At 43.1% G+C, this 24,149-nt stretch overlaps 2 protein-coding genes across 2 annotated transcripts in view; both read left to right on the top strand.

The window, feature by feature from the left end:
• Positions 1-24,149, top strand: part of LOC122935208 (zinc finger protein 397-like) — a 1,371,324-nt gene that overhangs the window by 1,295,631 nt on the left and 51,544 nt on the right. The window lies entirely within an intron of this gene.
• Positions 14,014-20,095, top strand: LOC122933825 (oocyte zinc finger protein XlCOF6-like). Its single transcript, XM_044288875.1, has 2 exons — positions 14,014-14,070; positions 17,220-20,095. Exon 2 carries the CDS (start codon positions 17,252-17,254, stop codon positions 19,286-19,288), a length of 2,037 nt encoding a protein of 678 aa, XP_044144810.1. The 5' UTR covers positions 14,014-14,070; positions 17,220-17,251; the 3' UTR covers positions 19,289-20,095.

Raw genomic sequence — 24,149 nt, 5'->3', positions numbered from 1 at the left:
AAATTTGGAAAATAACAAATCCGGAACATTGGCATCACATTGACACAAAGCAGAACCCAGCAGATCATGCTTCAAGAGGCCTGAATGTAACAGAATTGAAAAATTCTAATTGGTTTACAGGCTCAGAGTTCCTTTGGGAAAAGGAAATCATGCCCAGTAAAGGTTACACAGAATTGTCTATGGGGGATCCAGAAGTAAAAGTTGTACAAACATTGAGCACCGCTGCCAAGTGTCGAAATGACATACTTGAAAGACTAGCCAGATGGAATACAGTCATAAATGTAGTAGATAGAATTCAACGTTTGGCAAAGGGAATCAGAAAGAAGGAATTGTTGAATGTTGAAGAAAGAATGAAAGCTGAAGAAACATTCATAAGACTCATTCAACAGAGATACTACAGTGAAGAGTTGAAGAGACTTAGTCAAGAACCTAAAAGGCTTCCACACAACCACCCATTGTTCAAGCTTAATCTTGTTCTGCAGGATGGTATACTGATGGTGGGAGGGAGACTGGAAAATGCATCGTTACCTAGCAGAGTGAAGCATCCAGCAATTCTACCCCAAAACTCATATCCTTGCATCAAGGAAGAAGCATTACCCAAAGCTGTTTGAGAGAAGGTGGTTACTGGATTGTGAAAGGAAGCAAAGTATATAAGTAAATGTGTAGTCTGCAGAAAGACACGTAGACCTACCGAAGAGCAAAGAATGGCAGATTTACCGGTAGATCGTGTAAACCCATCACCACCATTTCTTAATAGCGGAATGGAATGTTTTGGCCCATTCATCACCAAACAGAACCGCAAGGAGTACAAAAGATATAGACTAATATTTACATTTCTGAGCTCCAGAGCAATTCACCTGGAAATGTTAGAAGATATGTCAACTGACACATTCATCAACACCTTAAGATGTTTCATAGCCATTAGAGGCACCATCAGAGAGCTTAGATCTGACCAAGGATGTAATTTTGTCAGAGCAAAGAATGAATTGAAGAAAGCGCTAAAAGAGAGAAACAGTGTGATTTTCATATGAATGCTCCACATGCAAGCCATACAGGAGGAGTTTGGGAAAGACAAATCAGAACTGTGAGAAATGTGTTAAGTTCAGTGTTGAAAAAGAACGCCGGAAGAGTAGATGATGCTTCACTTAGGACCCTATTCTATAAAGTAATGTCTATTGTTAACAGTCGTCCACTTACAGTTGATAACATCAACGATCCAACAAGTTTGGACCCCTTAACCCCCAACTATCTACTTCACCTTAAGTCTGATTACATACAGCCACCGCCTGGCAAGTTCATCAAAGAGGATTTATATGCTAAAAGGAGATGGCGAAGAGTTCAATATCTATCAGAACAGTTTTGGAATAGATGAAGGAAAGAGTACTTGTCATGCCCTGCCTTACATGTGATCTGAGAAGGTCTGTCAGACTAGCGGCACGTGAGCCTATCTGACAGATTGCTTTGTTGTGTTGTTGGGCAGGGTCTCACCTCCTCGCAGGTTCTGCTTGTTAGTCAGTAATTGATGCTATTTATCTCCAACTCTCACTATAGCCCTTGCGGTTTATAGTTTTCTTCTGGAGTTCTCTGCTGGTGCTTGGTGGATCTCCTGCTCCCAATCCGTCTTGAGATAAATCCTTGTTTTCTTCCCTTTTGTTTTATTCCCTGGCTAGGCCTTAGGAAGACACTGGTTCCTTCATCTCTTGCAAGGCACCGGTTGTCTTATCGCCTGTTCCCTAGCTGAGGGTCTGTTTCAGTTGCAGCAGGGATTAGGTTCCACTGCATGAACACTTCTACCATTGGGATTTGTTCATGTTGTTAGCAGTAAGGGAAAGGCTTAGGGTTTGTCAGGTGGTGACCATTCCCTGTTCCTTAGCTGTGGGGCCTAGCCTGGTGTTTTGTTACCACCAAATATATATATATTTTTCCACTAATACACGCCACAAAAGGTTTTAGAACATATAACTGCAGCTCTGAGCAACAAATATATTTTTTCTTTTTACGGTAATACACGCGACAAAAGGCTTTCAATCATATAACTGCACCGCTAAGAGGCAAATATATTTTTGGTTTGCCACTAATACACAACAAAAAGGGCTGTCATTTTCGCACTTCACGACACAATAGCTAATAAGCCATTTTCTTACCACTAATAAAAGCCAAAAACTGCTTTAGAACATATAACTGCACAGCACAAAGGAAAATAAGACATAGAAATATTTCCTTGTAATAACCCTGTTAATGGCGGTATCACACAGCACTTCCACCCTAACAAGAACGGTTTGCAGGAATTACAGAGCTGTATAATTTGGTCCCCAGTCAGTGCAGCAAGGTGTAATAGGATTGTTCCATGTCATCACGCTTGCAGCAGCCATTTTAGGAAAAAATTTGATTTGTTACCACGAAGCGCGAGGAAATTTGGATTCAGTGCGAATCAAATAATTCCTGAAATTTCGGATCGAATTCCACTTCGTCAGCTTTGATTTGCTAATCTCTAATAATTATATATCCATGTGCAATCTGCTCTTAAAGAAGCAATGCAGCGCTGCCGGTGTAGACAGTGTGAACTGGACCAGAAGCTTCCGCTGTAACACGCTCCCTAAAGAAACCGGGTTCCCAGACTGAAAGGCATCCTAAATAATAAGAATACAGACATAATCACATAAGAGAATATAGATCTACTCAGAAAAAATACTTTTCTAAGAAATGCTGAGAAATGCAGGGCACTCCAACATGTAGAAAATCGAGAGGAACGCTAATGGCGGTATTGCACTGCTGGATCTTTGGACAGTGCGGGCGCCGATGGGTGATAAGCCTGATTACACTGGCTGATGCAACCTGAATGCGGGAGGAACGATTCCATCCTCCCTCGCTTTCTTCTATTCATTATCGGCAGCAATGATTCCACAGGAGATGCGGCTGCTGATGCCCATCATCCAAGTGTTTGCTCATTCTTCGCTGATTGACTTCTCGACCACACGAGACAATTACTGAGCGTTCCTATAATTATTTCACGGGAGAGGAAAGTAGAGTGAAGTGCACCCGCTAAACTGCCAACCTCAACCCTGTCCCTGCCTACTTGCACCACCTGCCCTAGGCGATGGGGCACAACTGGGCGGCAGTCCCTGACCTATGTAAGTGCAGCGTAGAGAGGACAGAGACAGAGAGAGAACAGGGCAGCAAGGCAAAGACGGCACACGTGTGCTGTAAGCAACGGATGGACAGGGAAACAACATGATGGAGGTACCCTGTGAAGGAGGAGGAAATGGCGGGTCAGCTAGCCGAGGTCAGTCCGGGAGGTCACGTCAGTACAATAGGGAATAGGCAGGAGACAAATCCAAAAACGAACCGAGGTCAAATCCGAGAGGTGGTGTCAGTACAAGGGAGCAGGCAGCAGGGAGGTCAGAAGACGGACAAGGTCAATTCCAGAGGTCAAACAAGTAATAGAATATAATTCACACAGCCCAAGAGATGAAATCATAGGCAACCTGTAGCCAGCAGGTTGCCTGTTTAAATAGTGGAGGAAAGGGATCATGTGACGTGGCCAGCGTCACATGACCCATTCTCCCTGACAGGACTCGGCACTCGGCCCCACCTGGTTCCTATGGTGACGGGGAATGCCCACCGCTCCTGCAGGAGAAGAGCAGCCGGGCATACCATGTCCCCCGTCACCATGACAACGGGAACGCTGGGAGCTGGGGAGCGCAGCCGGACGCAGCGAGCATCCGGGCTGCCAAGAGATCGGGGACCGCCGGCAGCGAAGAAGCGCTCGGTGCCTGCCTCTCATTACAGAATACTTGTAACTTTAATGGTTAATTTGAGCTTTTAGGGGCTTAAAGAAGATCTTTCACTGGTCCTGACTTTACAATATTAGTACCTGGCAGTGTAGGGAACGATGAGTAGATGTCAGGGTGCTTTTTCTTTTTCGCATTGGCTACTCCGTTCCCCCGCTGTGCCCCCTGTACTGGTTTCCCACCTGGTATGTAGAGTAATACCATCGGTACAAGGAGGAGGAGACGGCCGGGTTTCTCAATGGGCGTCTCCTTCTCACTGGCTGGGAGCTGCCCAATCGCAGCGAAGAGCGTCACAGCCAGGGAGAAGGAGACGCCCATTGAGAAACCCGACCGTCTCCTCCTCCCTGTAACGATGCTGCTAAGTAGCATACAGGGCGGCAAAAGTGAACGGGAGGCACAGCGGGGGAACGGAGCAGCCAATGTGAAAAAGCGTCCTGACACTGCCAGGTACTAATACTGTAATGTCAGGACCCGTGAAAGGTCCTCTTTAAAGGGGTTGTGCAGACGTTAGTATTGATGAGACCCCCGCCGATAAGATATCGATAACCTCCCCTGACCATCTGCTGTGAGACATGGAGAGACATGGAGCGCATGGAGCGTCACCTCCTCTTCATACAGCTGATCGGCGGGGGGGCTGGGTGTCGGACCCCCGATCAGATATCGCTGACCTCTCCTGACCATCTGTGACAGGAACAAGAGACAAGATCTAAAAGGCAGGAAATAACTTCAACTTCTCAGAGAGGGAAGGATGGGAGTCCTACTATAAACCATAAAGTTATCCCAGCTGATAGGACTACAACTCCCAGCATGTCCAGCCCGTTATTCTGTGATATCAGAGGACATTACAGGAGGAGGTAGGAGAGGACTATAACTCCCAGCATCTCCTTCACTCGATAAATCCATCTGTTCTCCATTTTCTTCTACTTCATGCAAAGCTCCGCCCTCTGCACTGATCACATGACAGTGACATCATCCCAGGTCCTTCTCTACCACTTCTCTCCACTGCTGAGCTCCGCCCTCCTGATCACATGACGGTGACATCATCCCAGGTCCTTCTCCACTGCTGAGCTCCACCCCTCCTGATCACATGACGGTGACATCATCACAGGTCCTTCAGCTCTTGCAGTGCAGCAGATACAGAGCAGGTCCTGGTCGGTAGTCACTGCTGTGGTGTCTGGAGCCTCTTCTTCTCTCTGGTATCAGCCATTTCTCCAGAATTCCCCTTTATCCCCGGTGCTGGGGGCTCTGAGATGCGGGGTCTCTCCAGGAGCAGTAAGTGCGGTTCTGGATCTCACTAATGCTCTTGTCCCTGGAGGATTTCCAGCCTCTCCTCATAAAGGTGCCTGCAGTACTAGAAGCCTCCAACTCCTCCAGGTCTCTCCTCTTCTCCTGAATGACCACCAGGGATGGACAGGAAGGAGATCAGCAGAAGAATATTAGACCTCACCTTGGAGATCATCTCCCTGCTGAGCGGAGAGGTAAACTTTTCTAGATTTCTCTCCTCTTTATTGTATTCTGTAACAAGTCAGACATCGGGAAGGAGAATCCATCATAGGAAGTGATAGGAAGAGTCCAGGGTCCTGGAGAACGGCCTCCAGACCTTCCAAGTGATAGAGAACCTGAAGATCAGCCACCAGTATGGTCAGTGATGTATCATGGAGACCAATAGTCATGTTGTAGGAGCCAAGAGAAGGTAAGTAGGCACGTTGTACCCAGGAGGAGAGGAAGCAGAGGAGGAGATGGCCGGAGTGTGGCCTAGAGGGAGGATTTCTACCACTAGTCTGACATCTAGATGATACTGGACTATAACAAGGAGCTCTCCACTACATCTAGAGGAAAGAAGGTTTCTCCACCAACCTAGAAGAGGATTCTTTACTGTAAGAGCAGTGAGACTATGGAGCTCTCTGCCAGAGGAAGGAGTCATAGGGAATTCTCTAGAAGAGTCCTGGAGGGTAATAATATTTGATTTGAAAGAACAAATAGGAGAGCACTGTGCTATCTGAGATCAGATGGTACACACGCAAATCTAGTTTTAAAATGCAAGAATTTATTCCAAAATTTTATTTGCAGTGGATATAAAAAGTCTACATTACCCCTGTTAAAATGTCAGGTTTCTGTGATGTAAAACAATGAGACAAAGATAAATCATTTCTTTTTCCACCTTTAATGTGTCCTATAAACTGTACAACTCAAAGTGAAAAATGTCATATTTTTGCAAAAATTTCGTTAAATTTCAATTAATAACAAAAAAAGTAAAAATGGCAGCAGCAATGAAATACCACCAAATGAAAGCTCTATTAGTGAGAAGAAAAGGAGGTAAAATTTATTTGGGTGGTAAGTTGCATGACCGAGCAATAAACGGTGAAAGTAGTGTAGTGCAGAAGTGTAAAAAGTGGTCTGGTCATTAAGGGGGTTTAAGCTCGGGGGGCTGAGGTGGTTAATTGTGAGCAGCGATCGTTTGAATAGACACAGCAGTGGGATGGTTACGCTGATAATAGCGTTATCGCCACTAACCATCTGTGTGGATTCATCAACGTTTTTTAGAACCTCACACAGGCCTGACATCAATGCCCACTCCTCGCTTGTGATTAGTGGCAGTTGACTCGAAAGGCGACGACCATGTTGCAGCTGGTATTCCACAACTGTCCTCTGCTGCTCACAAAGCCTGGCCACATGTGGAACCTAGAGTTCCAGCGCATGCTCACGTCGCACAACAGTCGGTGAGCTGGAAGCCGCAAGCGCTGCTGCACCTTTGACAGACCGGCTAAAACTGTGGACGACTTGCGGAAATGGGCACACACGCGGCGCGCCTTCACTAGTAGCTCTGGCAAATTGGGGTAGGTTTTGATAAACTGCTGAACCACTAAGTTTAAGACGTGGGCTAGGTATGGGATGTGTGTCAGGTTGCCGAGCTCCAAAGCCGCCACCAAGTTACGGCCATTGTCAGACACAACCATGCCTGGTTGTAGGTTGAGTGGCGAGAGCTACAGCTCGGTTTGGTCCCTTATACCCTGCCAAAGCTCTGCGGCAGTGTGCTGTTTGTCCCCTAAACAGATCAACTTCAGCCTGGCCTGGTGCTGATTACCCACTGCAGTGCTACACTACTTCCAGCTAGCGACTGATGGCGTCCCTGGCCACCAGCACTTGTCCGTGTGTCCGTGGTTAAGTGGACCTTCCCAGTACCTACGTTGGTCAGGGCATGGGTTATGTTCTGGGACACATGCTGGTGTAAGGCGGGCACGGCACACCGTGAAAAAAAAGTGGCGGCTGGGGACTGCTTACCGAGGGACGGCCGAGAACATCAGGCTGCGGAAGGCCTCGGTGTCCACAAGCCTAAATGGCAACATTTCAAGGGCCAGTAATTTCAAAAGTCGCGCATTTAGTGCTATGGCCTGTAGGTGGGTGGATATTTGCGCTTGCGTTCAAATGACTGTTATGGACATTTGGATGCTGCGCTGGGACAGGGAAGTGGATGTTGTTGCTGATGGTTTATGCAAAGGTCCATTTGCAGGGCAAGGGGCATCCAGGCCTGCGCCTTCGACAGATTGGCCAGCAGTGCGTAACACAGGGGAAGAGGAGGCAGTGGTGTGACCCGCAGACCCAGATTGTGGACCCAGGCATTCGACCAACTTATTAGGGTGCTTGAATGCCATGTGGCAGATCATGCTGGTGGTGGTGAGGTTGCTAGTGTTCATGCCCAGGCTCATTTTGGTACTGCACAGGTTGCAAACTACCACTCTTTTGTCGTCTGCACTTAACTCAAAAAGCGCCATACTGCAGAACACCTACCCCTTGGCAAGGTTGATTTACGCATGGGGTTGCTCGGTGTAATGGTTGCGGGCCTGTTTTGTGTGGGCCGACTTCTCCCTTCTGCAACCCAACTGCCTCTTCCAGCCTGTTGCAGTGCTGCGGATCCCTCCCTCGCTGTCCTCGCTTGGCTTTTCACCTTCCCATGTTGGGTCAGTGACCTCATCGTCAACCAACTCCTCTTCCACTTCCTCACTCTGCTCATCCTCCTGACTTGACCTAACCACAACCTCAGTGATTGGTAACTGTGTCTCATCATCATCCACCTGGTGAACGAATGATTGCCATTCACCACCGTCATCTTCTTGAGACTGTGAAGGCTCAAGAGGTTGGGAATCAGGGCAAAATATCTCTGGTCTCTCTTCAAGCGTGCTGGGCGCGAGGGCCAAATGTAACAGTGGCGCTGGAAAGAGCTCCTCGGAATATCCGAGTGTGGGATCACTCGTTTGGCAAGCTTCTCCATGGTGGGAGGAAGGATGATCAGAGTGAGGATTCGGTTGACCAGACTCTTGGCTACAGAGACTGGACTTGGTGGAAGAGAGGGTGGTGCTTAACCGACTGGAAGCATTATCTTCAGCAATCCAACCGACCAACTGTTCGCACTGCTCTGACTTGGACAGTGTTGTCCTGCGCCGCTCAGCTATGTCGGACATGAAGCTGGGTATGGTGGATGTTTTTTTTTCTGGTGCACTGGCAGCAGGCACAGTTTCATTGCGCCCAGGGCCACGGCCTCTGCATGCACCATCAGCATCACACCCACTTCCCCGTCCCTTAGTGCTCGCCTTCTTCATATTAATGGGTTTGTCACTAGTTGTGGCGCAGTTTTTTTACAGTCCGCTAAAGACATCGTTTTCTGATGCCGGAGTATATGTCACAGAAACACAGAGAATATTGACACTAGATTAGGCCCAGATTTTTGGACTCTGCGGTACAGACACTGTTTTCTGATGTAGTTTATATTTATATTTTTCCCTATATCTAGGCCTGACAACCACACAAGATATTGAAGCGCAGATCACACAATTCACGGATTACACCTTACATCACAAAAAGTGAAACACCAAGAGATCAAAAAGGCGTATGTCCCACAAAATGGTATCAGTAAAACAGTCACCTCATCCTGCAAAAAATGAGCCCCTACCTAAGACAATCGCCCAAAAAATAAAAAGACTATAGCTCTCAGAACATGGAGACACTAAAACATAATTTTTTTGTTTCAAAACTGCTATTATTGTGCTTAATTGAAATACATAAAAAAATATATACACATTAGGTATCGCCACGACCGTAACAACCAGCTCTATAAAAATATCACATGACCTAACCCTTCAGGTGAATAGTGTTGATCACGAATATTCGAATTGCGAATATCGGCACTTCGAAAATTCGCGAATATTTAGAATATCGCAAAATATATTCATAATATTTTTTTTAAATACCAGTTCATGCGAATTTTTATGCGAAAATAATCAAGCAATCAAGAAAATAATGCCTGGAGATCACAAATTCGCGAATTCTTCAATATATGGTGAATTTTCACCCAAATATTCGCAAAATATTGCGAATTCGAATATTGCCCCTGCCGCTCATCACTACAGGTGAACACCATAAAAAAAAAAATTATTGTGTAAAAAAAAAAAGTAATTTTTGTCACCTTACATCACAAAAATTGCAACACCAAGCTATCAAAAAGGCAAATATCCCCCAAAATAGTACCAATCAAACCGTCACCTTATCCCTCTAAAAAAACTGAGACTTTACCTAAGACAATCAGTCAAAAAATAAAAACCTATGGCTCTTAGACTATGGATACACTAAAATATTATTTCGGTTTCAAAAATGCTATTATTGTGTAAAAATTTAATAAATAAGAAAGTATATATTTTAGGTATTGCCATGTCCGTAATGATCTGCTCTAAAAAAAAGTGACATGACCTAATCTCTCGGGTAAACGCTGTAAAAATAAATAAAAACTGCGCCAAAACAACCACCTTGCCCCATAAAGTGTAATAATGATTTATCAAAAAATCATATGTACCCAAAAATTTAAAAAATATAGGGCGTTCAGAAAATAGAGATACAAAAACCTAATTTTTGTTTTCAAAAATGCTATATTATGTAAAACTGAAAGAAACAAACATAAAAAGTAGACATATTTGATCATTGCGTCCGTAACCACCTGCTCTATAAAAATAGCATATGATCTACCCTGTCAGATGAATGTTCTTAAAAAAAAAAAAAACGTTGCCAAAACATCCATTTTTTGGTTACCTTTCCTTACCAAAAAACGTAATATAGAGCAATTTAAAAATCATATGTACCCTAAAATAGTATCAATAAAACTGGCACCTTATCCCGTAGTTTCCAAAATGTGGTAACTTTTTTGAGTTTCTACTGTAGGGTGGCATCCTAGGGCGGCTTCAAATGGGACATGGCATCTAAGAACCAGTTCAGCTAAATCTGCCTTCCAAAAACCGTTTGGCGCTCCTTTCCTTCTGCGCCCTGCCGTGTGCCCGTACAGCAGTTTACGACCACATGTGGGGTGTTTCTGTAAACCGCAGAATCAGGGTAATAAATATTGAGTTTTGTTTGGCTGTTAACCCTTGCTTTGCTACTGGAAAAAATTGATTAAAATGTAAAATCTGCCAAAAAAGTGAACACCTAAAGGGTTAACAAAGTTTGTAAAATCTGTTTTGAATACCTTGAGGGGTGTAGTTTCTAAAATGGGGTCATTTTTGGGTGGTTTCTATTATGTAAGCCCCACAAAGTGACTGAACTGGTCCTTAAAAAGTGGGTTTTGGAAAATTTCTGAAAATGTCAAGATTTGCTTTCAAACTTCTAAGCCTTGGAATGTCCCCAAAAACTAAAACCAAAAACTAAAATGTCATTTTAAAAATGATCCAAACATGAAGTAAACATATAGGGAATGTAAAGTAATATCTATTATATCAGGTATCACTATCTATTGAGTTGAGTATTGAGTATTGAGTCCAGTCCCAAAAAAATATAAAAAAAATTAATAATAAAAAAAATCAATTCCTAACGAACTATCAGATCAGAAAAGAAACTAAAATAAATGTTCCCGCCATATATGTTAATGCCTCTTAGATAGTCCTGTCTCCCCCATGCTTCAGAGATGAGTCTAGCGTTCTCTGACTCTTGGAGTGCAGCCACGCCCACAAATGAATAAGACACACCCTCTACGATTGCTCCACCCCTTCTCTTCCAAGTCTCGCAGCTGCGCAGTATACATCGCGAATATTCTAAGCATTTAATTTACATAACTTGAAAAAAGCGACAGTGGACTGTAAAAGAAGTACTTGGAGAGTGACAGCCTGCAGTTCGGCCGCGATTCCCTGAGTCTCGCGCATGCGCATTGCACCGCTAAAACCCTGCTAACAGCGGCAGCAGGAGATGGAATAGCGCACTACTACAGAGCGCCCTGCGCATGCGCGAGACTTGGGGAATAGCGGCCACACTGCAGGCTGTCAATCTCAGGCAAGAGGGGACAGTTAAGGGGCGTGGTTACCTTGACTTCAAGTTGGCCGGCACTATAGCGCTGATGGAGAATAAAACCGCATTTTTTTAAACTTACGCAGCATCGGACAAAAGGGTGAAACATGATTATTAACAGGCTGCGGGCTACTACGAGGTACTGCGGGCGAGTGTACATGCATTTTTGAGGTGACAGGTTCCCTTTAAATCCGAACTGCCATTTACACAGTCACATGTCCCTTATCAGCCAATAGAAGCTCGCAGGTCCTACTCCAGGTTGCCATAACAACTGATCACAGGTTTTAGCAGTTCGCAGGTCCTGAAATATTCAGTCATATGATGTATGACGGCACAACTACACTGCTACATGCATGGGGGGCAGGGGCCACAATTAAACGGACAGGCCCTGTGGAGTTCAATGTTAAAGGGGCGTACACCGTGGAGTTCACTGTTAAAGGGGCAGGCACCGTGAAAGTCACTGTTAGGCGGTCACCGTTAAAGGGGCGGCCACTGTTAAAGGGATGGCCACTGTGAAAGTCACTGTTAAAGGGGCGGCAATTGTAAAAGTCACTGTTAAAGGGGCGGTCACCGTAGTCACTGTTAAAGGGGCGGCCATTGTGAAAGTCACTGTTAAAGGGGAGGTCACCGTTAAACGGGCGGCCACTGTGAAAGTCACTATTAAAGGGGCGGTCACCATTAAAGGGGTGGCCACTTTGAAAGTCACTGTTAAACGGGTGGTCACCGTTAAAGGGGCGGCCACTGTGAAAGTCTCTGTTAAAGGGGCGGTCACTGTTAGAGGGGTGGCCACTGTGAAAGTCACTGTTAAACGGGCGGTCACCGTTAAAGGGGCGGCCACTGTGAAAGTCACTGTTAAAGGGGCTGTCAGCGTTAAAGAGGCAGCCATTGTGAAAGTCACTGTTATTTAATATAAAATTGCAATAAATAAATACCCGAGCAACGCCGGGTCATTAGCTAGTACCTTAATAATATTCCAGCTTCTAGTGACTAGATTACTGGAGATGATGGGGCCATGATCCAGGGAGGGATTCTGAGTGTAGATCTATAGTCAGGAAGGAATTTCTTTCCCTAAGTGTCTCTCTCCATCCACAGGATTACACCATAGTAAAGAAGACATCGGGGGGGACTCCCATCATCCATGAGTCAGGAGGGTGGAGCAGGACCCCCATCACAGAGCCTCCCCCCCTGATACATGAGCAGAAGATCCTAGAACTCACCCACAAGATGATGGAGCTGCTGACTGGAGAGGTGACACTGCTGGGAATGCTGGGAAATTCTCCAGTAACAGCACTGGAGGAGTCTGGGTGATGACGGTGTCATTGTGTTGTCAGGTTCCTGTAAGGTGTCAGGATGTGGCGGTCTATTTCTCCATGGAGGAGTGGGAGTACATAGAAGGACACAAGGATCTGTACAAGGAGGCCATGATGGAGGCTCCCCGGCCTCTGACATCACCAGGTAAGAAGAGATCTACCTGATTATAGAGGTGTAAGGGTCCCCTGGATACTACTCCCATCATCTTATCATGATATATATAATATTCTGCTTGTGTCACCACAGATGGATCCAGGAGGAAAAATCCCCCCGAGAGATGGCCCAGTCCTCTGTATTCCCAGGACTGTCCAGAGGACAAGCTCCCAGAGAACCATCAGGTAGATGGAGCTTAAGTCTCACCAGAATCTGACCAGAAATGGATTGAACCAAAGATCATTTTACATTTCTCTTTTTTAGGATAAAAATCTGATGGATATTAAGGTTGAGGTTAAAGATGAAGAAGAGGAGATGGATTTATGTGGTGATCAGCAGTGTAAGGGGGAGGGGGCTGTCATGAGTCACCTGGATACTACTCCCATCATCACATGTAATAATCTCTCCTGTTCCTGTGTGTTTCCTACAGATGGACTCATAGAAGGAAATCCCCCCGAGAGATGTCCCCATCCTCTGTATTCCCAGAACTGTTTAGAGGAGAAGCTTCCAGAGAACAATCAGGTATATGGATCTTAAGTCTCACCAGAATCTGACCAGAAAGTTATGGAACCAAAGATCATTTTACATTTTCTTCTTGTTTAGGATGAAAATCTGATTGATATTAAGGTTGAGGTTATAGAAGAAGAAGCAGAGGAAATGGATTTATGGGGCGATCATCAGTGTAAAGAAAGGAGACATCATGTCTATTTTGAGAGTCACATAGATGCAATTCCCATCACCTTATCATCACATGTAATAATCTATTCTGTCCTTGTGTGTTTCCTACAGATGCACTCAGAGAAAGAAATCCCCCCGAGAGATGTCCCCGTCCTCTGTATTCCCAGGACTGTCCAGAGGAAAAGCTCCCAGAGAACCATCGGGTAGATGGAGCTTAAGTCTCACTAGAATTTAAAAGTGATGGAACCAAAGATCATATTACATTTTCTTCTTGTTTAGGATGAAAATCTGATTGATATTAAGGCTGAGGTTATAGAAGAAGAAGAAGCAGAGAAGATGGATTTATGGGGTGATCATCAATGTAAGGAGAGGAGTCATCATGTCGATTTTGAGGGTCACATAGATACAATTCCCATCACCTTATCATCACATGTAATAATTTATTCTGTCCCTGTGTGTTTCCTACAGATGCACTCAGAGAAAGAAATCCCCCCGAGAGATGTCTTCGTCCTCTGTATTCCCAGGGCTGTCCAGAGGAGAAGCTCCCAGAGAACCCTCAGGTAGATGGAGCTAAGCCCTATACACATCTATATAGGGGGGTCCTGCAGTCATAGAGGGGTCATAGATGGTGGGGGTCTCTTATGTGGATCTGTTAGATTTCCCACCTGTCTGCTGTATTGTCCTTAATTGTTACAGATGACAAATCAGGGGAAAGATGTGACTGATATTAAAGTGGAGGATGAAGAAGAGCGGATGATAGGCAATCCCCCGTGTAAGAGTGAGGTGGAGGAGGACATTCCAGTCCATGTGACCACAGGTATGGAATAATGAATGGAGGAAGTGAATTTTGGAGGTTTCTTCAGGTGAGTGTCACAGTACCTCCCGTGTCGAAGGTTAGAAGATCTGGAAGGCTGGCTTCACGTGGGGTTAACTGACAGCCTCTTGATTCTCAGTGTTGTTGTTTGGTAATGACCACACCTCCGGTCAGGTGCAGCCTTGTAGTTATTACTGCTTCCCCTATTTAGTTCTGTCTCACATTCCTATCCATGAGGTTAATATTCTCTGCCTGGACTTGGAAGAGTTGGTGTGTGGACCTTTGCTGTGTGTTCCTGCTCATCCATTCTCTATCAGATAAGTTGTATTGCTATTTGTATTTGGTTGTTCCCTTGTGCTTTGTTGTTTCTAGGCCTCAGGGAGACGCTGGTTCACCTTGGAAGGAACAAGTTGTCTTATTCCCTGTCTCTACCTTAGGGCATTTCAGGGCTTCTAGGGTTTAGGTTCCGGTGTATGTATTTTCCCACCATCTGGGTTTATACATACTGACAGGAGTCAGGGCCAAGTTTAGCGGTTTCCTAGGAGGGGACCGTTCTCCTCTCCCTAGCCTTGAGGCCTAGTACTTTGACCTTCTCCATCTGTTGTTGTTCTGTGTTCCTCCCCTCCCCATTATCCGTGACAGGGAAGCTCCACCACATAGCTGCAGTAAAGTAGCACTCCTGGCAGTGACCCCTGTGTTATTTACAGGAGTGGAGGGAGCTGTGACTGCTCACAGAAGTCCTCTCTGAGCTCTTCTCTCCATCCTCTCATGGTCCAGGCTAGGCACTCAGCTTTTCAGCAGGTTTTGGGGGACACCGGCTGTGATGAACAGCTGCAGTAATGGCTGAGGTCTGAGGAAACCCAGTTTATCTAGTTAAAGAGATTCCTTCGTCAAAATGGGGTATTTTATAAACCTCAATATTTATTGAAAACTGTTTCATTTTGGCCGTACTTTCCCATATTATCTCTTGGTGCCCCTATCATTAATAGTAAGTCACCGGGGCGATAGGTGTATGGAGCAGGAACACGAGCTGTGGGTATCGTCTGTATTATAAAACCTATCCCAGTCTTTTAATCCCTTATGTGCTGTGATCAGTAGTGCCTGTAGTATCTGAGTGGTTGTATAGGGGAGGGGCTTACTCTGCCCTCTGATCGGAGCACCCGTGGTGAACTCGCAGGGCTCTGATTGTTTGCTATGATAGCCTGTGGCCTTATGAAGGTTGAAAAGCTGATCCTAAGGCTCAGTCTGACTGTCAGCCTGTGAAAATCCCATAGACTATGATAGTATATTATTGCAGTCTGTGGTACAAACTATCACATGTACATGTCCCCTAAGGACCCACTGAGGCACAGAGTAAGATCTTCATGTCACTCATTTTTAGCATATAATGAACACCATAAAAACAAAACCTGAAAAACCATGGCAGAAATTTAAGATATAATGAATTAATTAGTGCCACACAAAAATAAGCCCTCATCAGAAGTGAAAAAGGTTATGGTTCTTGGAAGGTGGGGAGGAATCAATGGAAACGCAAAAATTAAAATTGACTCGGTGTTTAATTCCTTCAAGACAAAGCCCATTTTCATTTTTGCATGTTTTATTTTTCCTCCCCACATTCCAAGAGGAATTTCCGGTCACACACCAATATGAGGGATTTATTTTTTTTTGAGGAATTTTTTTTTTTTCGTTTAACGTGTCTTGTATTGGAAAACTTGTGAGGTAGAAAAATAAAATAAACCACAATTCCTCCACGGTTTTTTGGATTTTGATTTTACGACGCCCACTGCGCTAAAAATGACACAACATTCTTATTCTACCGGTTAATACAATTATAGCGATACCAAATTGGTAAAGTTTTTACTTCGTTTTTCTACTTCAAAAAAATGAAGACCTTTGAAAAAAAATAAAAAATTCCTTTACATCGCTATTTGCTAACAGCCATAATTTTTTCATATTTCTGTCTACCGACCTGTATGAGGTTGTGGTTTTTTAAAGTTTTGTTTTTTAGCAAACTGTAGTTTTTATTGGCATCATTTTTGGGGTACGCATGGATTTTTCATCACTGTTGTTCAATTGTTTGGGCGAGATAATGTGAACAAAAAATGGCAAATTGTGTGGGGGTTTTGTCCATTACAGCGTCCATCTCTCAGGTAAAGCTTTTATAGTACAGACATTTACAAAAGCGGTGATGTCTGTTATGTTCATTGGATTTTTTGTTTATTTTTATATGTAAAATTAAATTTTTAAGATTTTTGTATTTTTACATTTCTTTTTCTTTTTTTAATCTAAAACTTTTTACTCAATAACTTTTAGTCCCATTAGGGGGCTAGAACCTGGAATCTTCTAATCACTTGGCCCATAGACCATAATAGAAAACTATTATGGTCTATGGGATTTTCATTGCCAGCCATTAAACTATGATGGCCTTGAGAACCTTCAGCAGGCCCCAGGCTGTCATGATAACTGATCAGAGCCCCGAGATTTCAATGCGGGGGCTCCGATCGGAAGGCAGAGGTAGCCCCATTCCTCTGTCTAATCTCACAGATGCCGCAATTGCCATGTATGACGCCGGCTCAGCCCAGCAGCCTGTTCCATAGAAGTCCCGTACATGCGTGGCATTATGCGTTAAGGGGTTAACATTAAATCTGCCATACTGTCATTCTGTAATAGAAAGGTAACGCTTTGTCCGAAATTGGGAAGATTTATCAAAACTGATGTAAAGGAAAACTGGTTTAGTTGTCCATATCAACCAGATTTCCTTTACATCAGCTTTGATACATCTCTAAGGTAGTCTCATTATAATAGTAGGTGGAGGACTGAAATGAGTGACAGGATGATTGCACTGACTTTCTCTGGAAAGGTCTAAATAAACATGGAGTGGACAGACAAAGACCACAAAATGATACTAATCAAAGCAATTAATGTTGTACTAAAACTGGTCTGTATCACACACCTGGGTGAGAATGTGCTGGATAAATGTGATTGCACCAGATACACCAGGTGAGCAGTTGGACGTGGACCTCCAGAGTAGCTCCAGAAGTCATCACTATACTCCCTTGAGGTAGACATGTCTGTAGGCATCTAAACCATCCTCCACCTCACCTTCTGCTAAGTGTTTGACCATGTGCTTTTTTTTTATTTATTTCTAACAGAAAATTCCAGTAAGAATTCTGATGGAAGGTTCATGTTATCACCAGATTATAAAGTAAAAGATAAAGATATCGTGCAGTGCTCTTCAGGAGAAAACCTCATTACCCATAATGTCCATCCAGGACTTCACAGTACAGATCTATCATATAATGCTCCTAATCATAAGGAACCTTCTTCTGACCAATCACAGATTGTTACCACATTTACTGGGCAGAAAGATGGTCACTATGGTAAATTTGGAAAACCGTTTATATATAGCTCAACAATTTTTGGGCACAGAAGAGTTGACACAGAAGAGAAGTCGTATTCCTGTTCAGAATGTGGGAAATATTTCATATATAATTCACATCTTGTTAAACACGAGAGAATTCACAGAGAGAAGCCATATTCATGTTCAGAATGTGGGAAATGTTTTACAAATAAATCAAACTGCTTCCTACATGAAAGAATTCACAGAGGGGAGAAACCATTTTCATGTTTTGATTGTGGAAAATGTTTTACCAGTAAATCAAGTCTTATTATACATGAGAGGATTCACACAGGAGAGAAGCCATTTTCATGTATTGATTGTGGAAAATGTTTGATTACTAAATCAAAACTTAGGGAACATCAGAGGAGTCACACAGGAGAGAAACCATATTTGTGTTCACAGTGTGGCAAATCTTTTTCAAGTAAATCGTATATTGTGAGACATGAGCGAATTCACACAAGAGAGAAGCCATTTTCATGTTCTGAATGTGGGAAGTCTTTTATTAAGAAGTCAATTCTTGTTATACATAAGAGAAGTCACAAAGGGGAGAAGCCATTTTCATGTTCAGAATGTGAGAAATGCTTTAAAAATAAATCAGACCTTGTTATACACAAGAGAACTCACACAGGAGAGAAGCCATATCCATGCTCAGAGTGTGGAAAACGTTTCGCAGCTAGATCAAATCTCATTCAACATGAGAAAAATCACACCGGAGTGAAGCAATTTGCATGTCCAGAATGTGATAAGTTGTTTACCAATAAGTCAAGTCTTGTTATACATGAGAGAATTCACACAGGAGAGAAACCATTTTCATGTTCAGACTGTGGGAAATGTTTTATAAATAAGTCAGAGCTTGTTAAACATGAGAGAAGTCACACAGGAGAGAAACCATATTCGTGTTCACAGTGTGGCAAATCTTTTACAAGTAAATCATATATTGTGAAACATGAGCGAATTCACACAGGAGAGAAGCTATTCTCATGTTCAGAATGTGAGAAATGCTTTGTAAATAAATCAAGTCTTGCTATACACAAGAGAAGTCACACAGGAGTGAAGCCGTATCCATGCTCAAAATGCGGGAAAAGTTTTACAAATAAATCATATCTTGTTAGACATGAACGAATTCACACAGGAGAGAAGCCATATTCATGCTCTGAATGCGGGAAATGTTTTACAAATAAATCATATCTTGTTAGACATGAGCGTATTCACACAGGAGAGAAGCCATATTCATGCTCAGAATGCGGGAAATGTTTTACAAATAAATCAAGTCTTGTTATACATGAGAGAATTCACACAGGAGAGAAGCCATATTCATGTTCAGAATGTGAGAAATGCTTTATAAATAAATCTGAACTTGTTATGCACATGAGAAGTCACACAGGAGAGAAGCCTTATCCATGCTCAGAGTGTGGAAAATGTTTTAAAAATAGATCAAATCTCGTTAAACATGAGAAAAATCACACCGGGTTGAAGCGATTTGCATGTTCAGAATGCGATAAATGTTTTACCAATAAGTCAGATCTTGGTCTACACGAAAGAATTCACACAGGAGAGAAGCCATTTTCATGCTCAGAATGCGGGAAGTGTTTTACAAATAATTCAAATCTTATTGTACATCAGAGATATCACAGAGGAGAGAGGCCATATTCATGCTCAGAATGCGGGAAATGTTTTACAATTAAATCAAGTCTTGTTATACATAAGAGAATTCACACAGGAGAGAAGCCATATTTATGTTCCGAATGTGGGAAACGTTTTATTACTAAAGCCAAACTTGGGATTCATCTGAGAAGTCACACAGTTCAGGAGGTGTTTTAATCTTCTATGTGTGGAAATTGTATTAGAAGGAAGGGGAAAATTATTTGAACCCAGCTGGTTTGACGGATTTTAAGCAATTTTAGCCAATAAGGAGATTTATTTTTGGGCTGAATCAACCTGGATTAGCCAGACATCCAAATGATATTTACCTGAAGTTATCAGTGACCGGTGCGGTATCCATGGAGGTAAATTGTTGCTGATATAAGGAACAAAAGAAAAGCCTTGTATTCTGTCAGAGCAGTGAAGATTAATTATTTCCATGAACAGAGGACATAGTGAAAAAAGGAAGGACTCCCTAAGAAATCTTTTAACATACTTTATGTGGAAATATTGATGATCAGTCTTCATTCATACAGTATATAAAGATAAAGGTGGTGGAACTTGGGAAAAACAGTAATTAATTGAATTCACAATCATTTTTTGAGCCAACAAATTCTCGGATCGAACACTTGGTGCTATCCTTTGGCATAAGCAACCTCGGCAATCTTATTCTAAAGCCTCATTCACACTTGTGATTTTTGATCAGTCTTTTATATAAGTATTTGTAATCCAAAACTAGGAGGAAAACGTGGAAATCTTTTCATTACACGTGTGTCTGTTCATGTCCTGTTCCTGGTTCAGGCTTATACAAACAATGACCAAAATACACAAGTGTGTGAATGAGGCCGTTGTGATTACTTGACTCTTTCCTCCTTGTTCTCTGGATTCTCCCGCACTCCAAAGACAGACTGATAGGGAAGTTAGATTGTAAGCCCCATTGGGTACAGTGTGATGTTAATGTCTGTACAGCTCTGCCGAATATGTCAGCGCTATATATGTGCATAAATAAAAATACACTTTACAAATTTTCTCCAAGTGTTAGTGATTTTTGTTCAAGTTCAGCTGCTTTATGTTTTTTTTATTGTTTTAATGAGGATGAAATATTGATATCACCACATTGTAACAAAAAACAAACTTGCACGGGGTTAACCCTTATATTTTTACATAGTATCATATGAATTGGTAGACATACCGTCTGTCCAGTTCAGCCTGTCATTCTACAAGGCTATCCTGCAAAGTTGATCCAGACAAAGCAAATTTTCCTCACTTTAGGGGGAAAAAATTCCTTCCTGACTCCAGTCAGGCATCAGAATAACTTCCTGGATCAACGACCCCTCTCTAGCGACTATAACCTGTAATATTATTACCCTCCAGAAATACCATTACACCATCACAACGTGACTATATTCGGAGACTTGAAGCCCTATTACACAAGCCGAGGATCAGGCGACTTATTGGGAACAACCTTGATGGCATCTTTCATGGGACAACAGAAATCCTTGTTTGCCCGGGGCTCCGGGCTTGTGTAGACAGGATATGATGCAGACAGATTCAGTTCGCTTCAGGCTGCGGGAAAGGCCGTTATATAAGTGCTGATTACTAATATACAGGGTGGTTGGTGCTCGTCATTAGCCCTGTGATCATCATGGGTAACTTCACCCTTTGACGCTGCAGGTTCTGTAAACAGGTAAATCTGAAGGGGCTGGGAACGATGTAAGGAAACGCAAGACGACACAGGGTTTTACTTTACGCACACGTCCATTCTAGTTGTGTTACCTCCACAGAACAGGGTCTACATGAAGGGTTCCTGACACAGCCGCACAGTCATCCCCCTCATCCTGCTCTGTACATTATATGTGACACAGCCACATAGTCACCCCCATCATCCTGCTCTTTACGTTATATGTGACAGAGCCACATAGTCACCCCCATCATCCTGCTTTGTACATTGTGTGACACAGCTGCAGAGTCACCCCCATCATCCTGCTCTGTACATTATATGTGACACAGCCACATAGTCACCCCCATCATCCTGCTTTGTACATTGTGTGACACAGCCGCACAGTCACCCCCATCATCCTGCTCTTTACGTTATATGTGACAGAGCCACATAGTCACCCCCATCATCCTGCTTTGTACATTGTGTGACACAGCCGCACAGTCACCCCCATCATCCTGCTCTGTACGTTACAGCATACACGTCAGAGGATACGCCCCGCTTGGATTGGATATGATAGACAGAGGAAGTCATGTGTGAGTGGCTACGATGGAGGGATGGGCGGAACCTCGCAGTGTATAAAGGGAGGCCTTAGCGAGCGCGCGCACACTTGAACCCCACATCGCCGGACGAAGCCACGCATGTGGCGAAACATGTCGGGAGGGGTGTTTTAGTGTAGTGTTTTAGACAGCATCAGTAAGGAGCCTAGGGCATGTTATTAGCGCCATAGATAGCTACAGTGATATATAGTGAGGTAAAAGTCACTGAGGACTGCTACACTGATCCTTATCAAGTCATATCGAGGTCTCCAGTACAGCTAACAAGCTGGTCAATGATGCACACCTTTGTGTTAAGTGTTGACATGCGGTTGCAGTGCAACCAGTACCAACTTGAATAGACAGAGAGCTGTCGTTACAAATGTAACCCTCTGTACAGGGATGAAAATAGGAGTGGCTCTGCTACACTGACACAAATGTCACACAGGTTGTGGAGCCTCAACTAAGGGGACTTCATAACATAGGATCAGTAATATAGCAACAAAGTGAAAATAATAAATTCCACAAATAAAGGTGGATGATATCAACGTCCTCAGAATCAATTATATGATATACCACTATAGCTTAAATTGGAATATATTCCAATCAATGCACCCCAAAGGCATTAAGGAATAAAAAGCAGGCCATTGGCTAGCAACCAGTGATAATACAAATAATTACCCAATACCTCACTGATTTCTGAGAATTTTAACGGTGTTTTCTTTATGTGTGTATGTCTTTAAACAAACCCAATAAAGATAAGATTTTAAATATCAGTTAGGGACCCCTAAAGGGATTACTGGTCTCATTGACCATTTGTGTATTATAATTAATATCCCGAGGGTCTCTAAATAGGGACGTAGAATATTATTTTGAGAAAAGACGGGTTACTCCCCGCATAAATTGTGCCCTAACATTGGAAAATTATTTCCGTTGACTATATATGTTATGGCAGGCTTTTTGGCACAGGGCTTAAATAAAGAAACATTCACCCTAGAGGTCTTTTCACAGCAGGCAATTCCCCTTAATAATACGGACATGGCAACTGGGTTCAAAAATCTCGGCAAAACATATAAACAATATTACCACTCCTGGTGGGAAATGGATAGCCTGGAGACCTATTTAAATCAGAAAATTGTTTATAGAGGCCTGAGAAGTACTCTGAGACCAAATATTCATACTGAGGACCCAGAGTATATAAAAGGATGGGATGACATCCAAACAGAGGGCTCATTGTAACTTATGAGATTCATGGTGGAATATGAAAAACGTTGTCTTGAACGTACAGCTGAACAATTAAATCGGGAAGTAAAAGAGATACTTACCTTCGGACAAGGACAACATCCGGAGTTTAAGAATCAGGAACTGAGACTGTAGAAAAGCCTGGAAACCTTGAAAGAGGAAATAAAAGAAAGGAAACATTGTAAAGATATTCGTGACAAATTAGACTTTGACACGAATCGAGTATACAATTGGAAAAATAGGCAGAGTTATCCGGCAAGAAATACAGGTATACAGATTATTCAGAATCTGAAACATCTGGCACCGAGAACATAAACAACAAAGACCCCAAAAATAGAGGGCGGAAGAAAACTGGGAATCCAATAAACAATACATCAGAATGTACTCAGCCTCCACAAAGTGGGGAGTCCTCTTTCTTGGGTGGCTTTGTATTTCCCAATACAAGTGGAATAGGGATCCAGAACAAGATGGATCATGCAGTTTCAGTAAGATCCAAGACTACTTTAGGTATTCCGAATCCCCCAGAAACAGCATCATCAGCATCCACACATCCAACTATAAATGGCACAAATGCTACAGTGCAACAAAATCAGGGCCTAATTGTGCCAGGACAATCAAACCTCTTTGCCACACCAACTATAGCCCCCCTTTTTTTAGGATAGAGCAATGTCCAGCTGAGGGACAGGGACAAATGGGGTTACAGCATGAAATGGTTGAGGATGTAAATTTGGACAACACCCAAATTATAAACCTTTCAGCACTGCCCCTTACAAAGGCACAAATCAATTTCTTGAAAAAAGGACTCACATTTACGCCAGTACCAAGTTTTGACAAATTTAACTGGATTAAAGATATTAATTTATTCGCAGGCAAATTAGCACTGCACAAGCAATTTACTAGCACGAGTACAGATAATAGTAAGCTTATCCAGAGAGAACAACAAGCTCTGCAGATTTTGGAAAGTCTTCACTTGGAAAGTGAGGGCTTTAGTTTAGAGATCACTCCTCCATTGACAAACCTCAAACCCAGATCCAAATGGACTCCCACATTCTCACAGTTTCAAAAGATAGATGCCTTTGTGCACTTGGTATCTCAGGATATCAACAAGTTGAAAGTAAACAAGGATCTTATCCCTAAAAATTTAACGGAGGAGGAACTTAGTGCACTGGAGGAATTGAGAACCAATAAGGACATAATTTTGAAATCAAGTGATAAGGGGGGTAACATAGTGATCCTAGACAGGGACGACTATGAAGGAATGGTGAATAGATTGTTAATGGACAAGGAAATTTATCAGACCTTACAAGAAAATCCAACTAGGAGATATTTGGAAGATCTTAAAGGAATCCTGAGGTCCGCTAGAGGCCAGGGTCTGATATCTAAAGAAGAATTTGATTTCTTATATAACAAAAGCCCTACCATCCCTACCTTTTATCCTTTTATGCACTGCCCAAGGTGCATAAAGGGAAGAATCCAATACCTGGGCGCCCGATAGTCTCAGGGAATGACTCCCTGAGCCAACCAGCGAGTGAATATGTGGATGAGA

This window comes from Bufo gargarizans, chromosome 4 (assembly GCF_014858855.1).
Source record: "Bufo gargarizans isolate SCDJY-AF-19 chromosome 4, ASM1485885v1, whole genome shotgun sequence".
Lineage (NCBI taxonomy): Eukaryota > Metazoa > Chordata > Amphibia > Anura > Bufonidae > Bufo > Bufo gargarizans.
Note: the sequence above shows the minus strand (reverse complement) of the source record. Positions and strands in the feature narration are given on the sequence as shown.

Excerpts from the sequence above, each read along its gene's own strand:
- LOC122933825 (XM_044288875.1), top strand. The coding sequence starts at position 17,252 with ATGTTATCACCAGATTATAAAGTAAAAGATAAAGATATCGTGCAGTGC.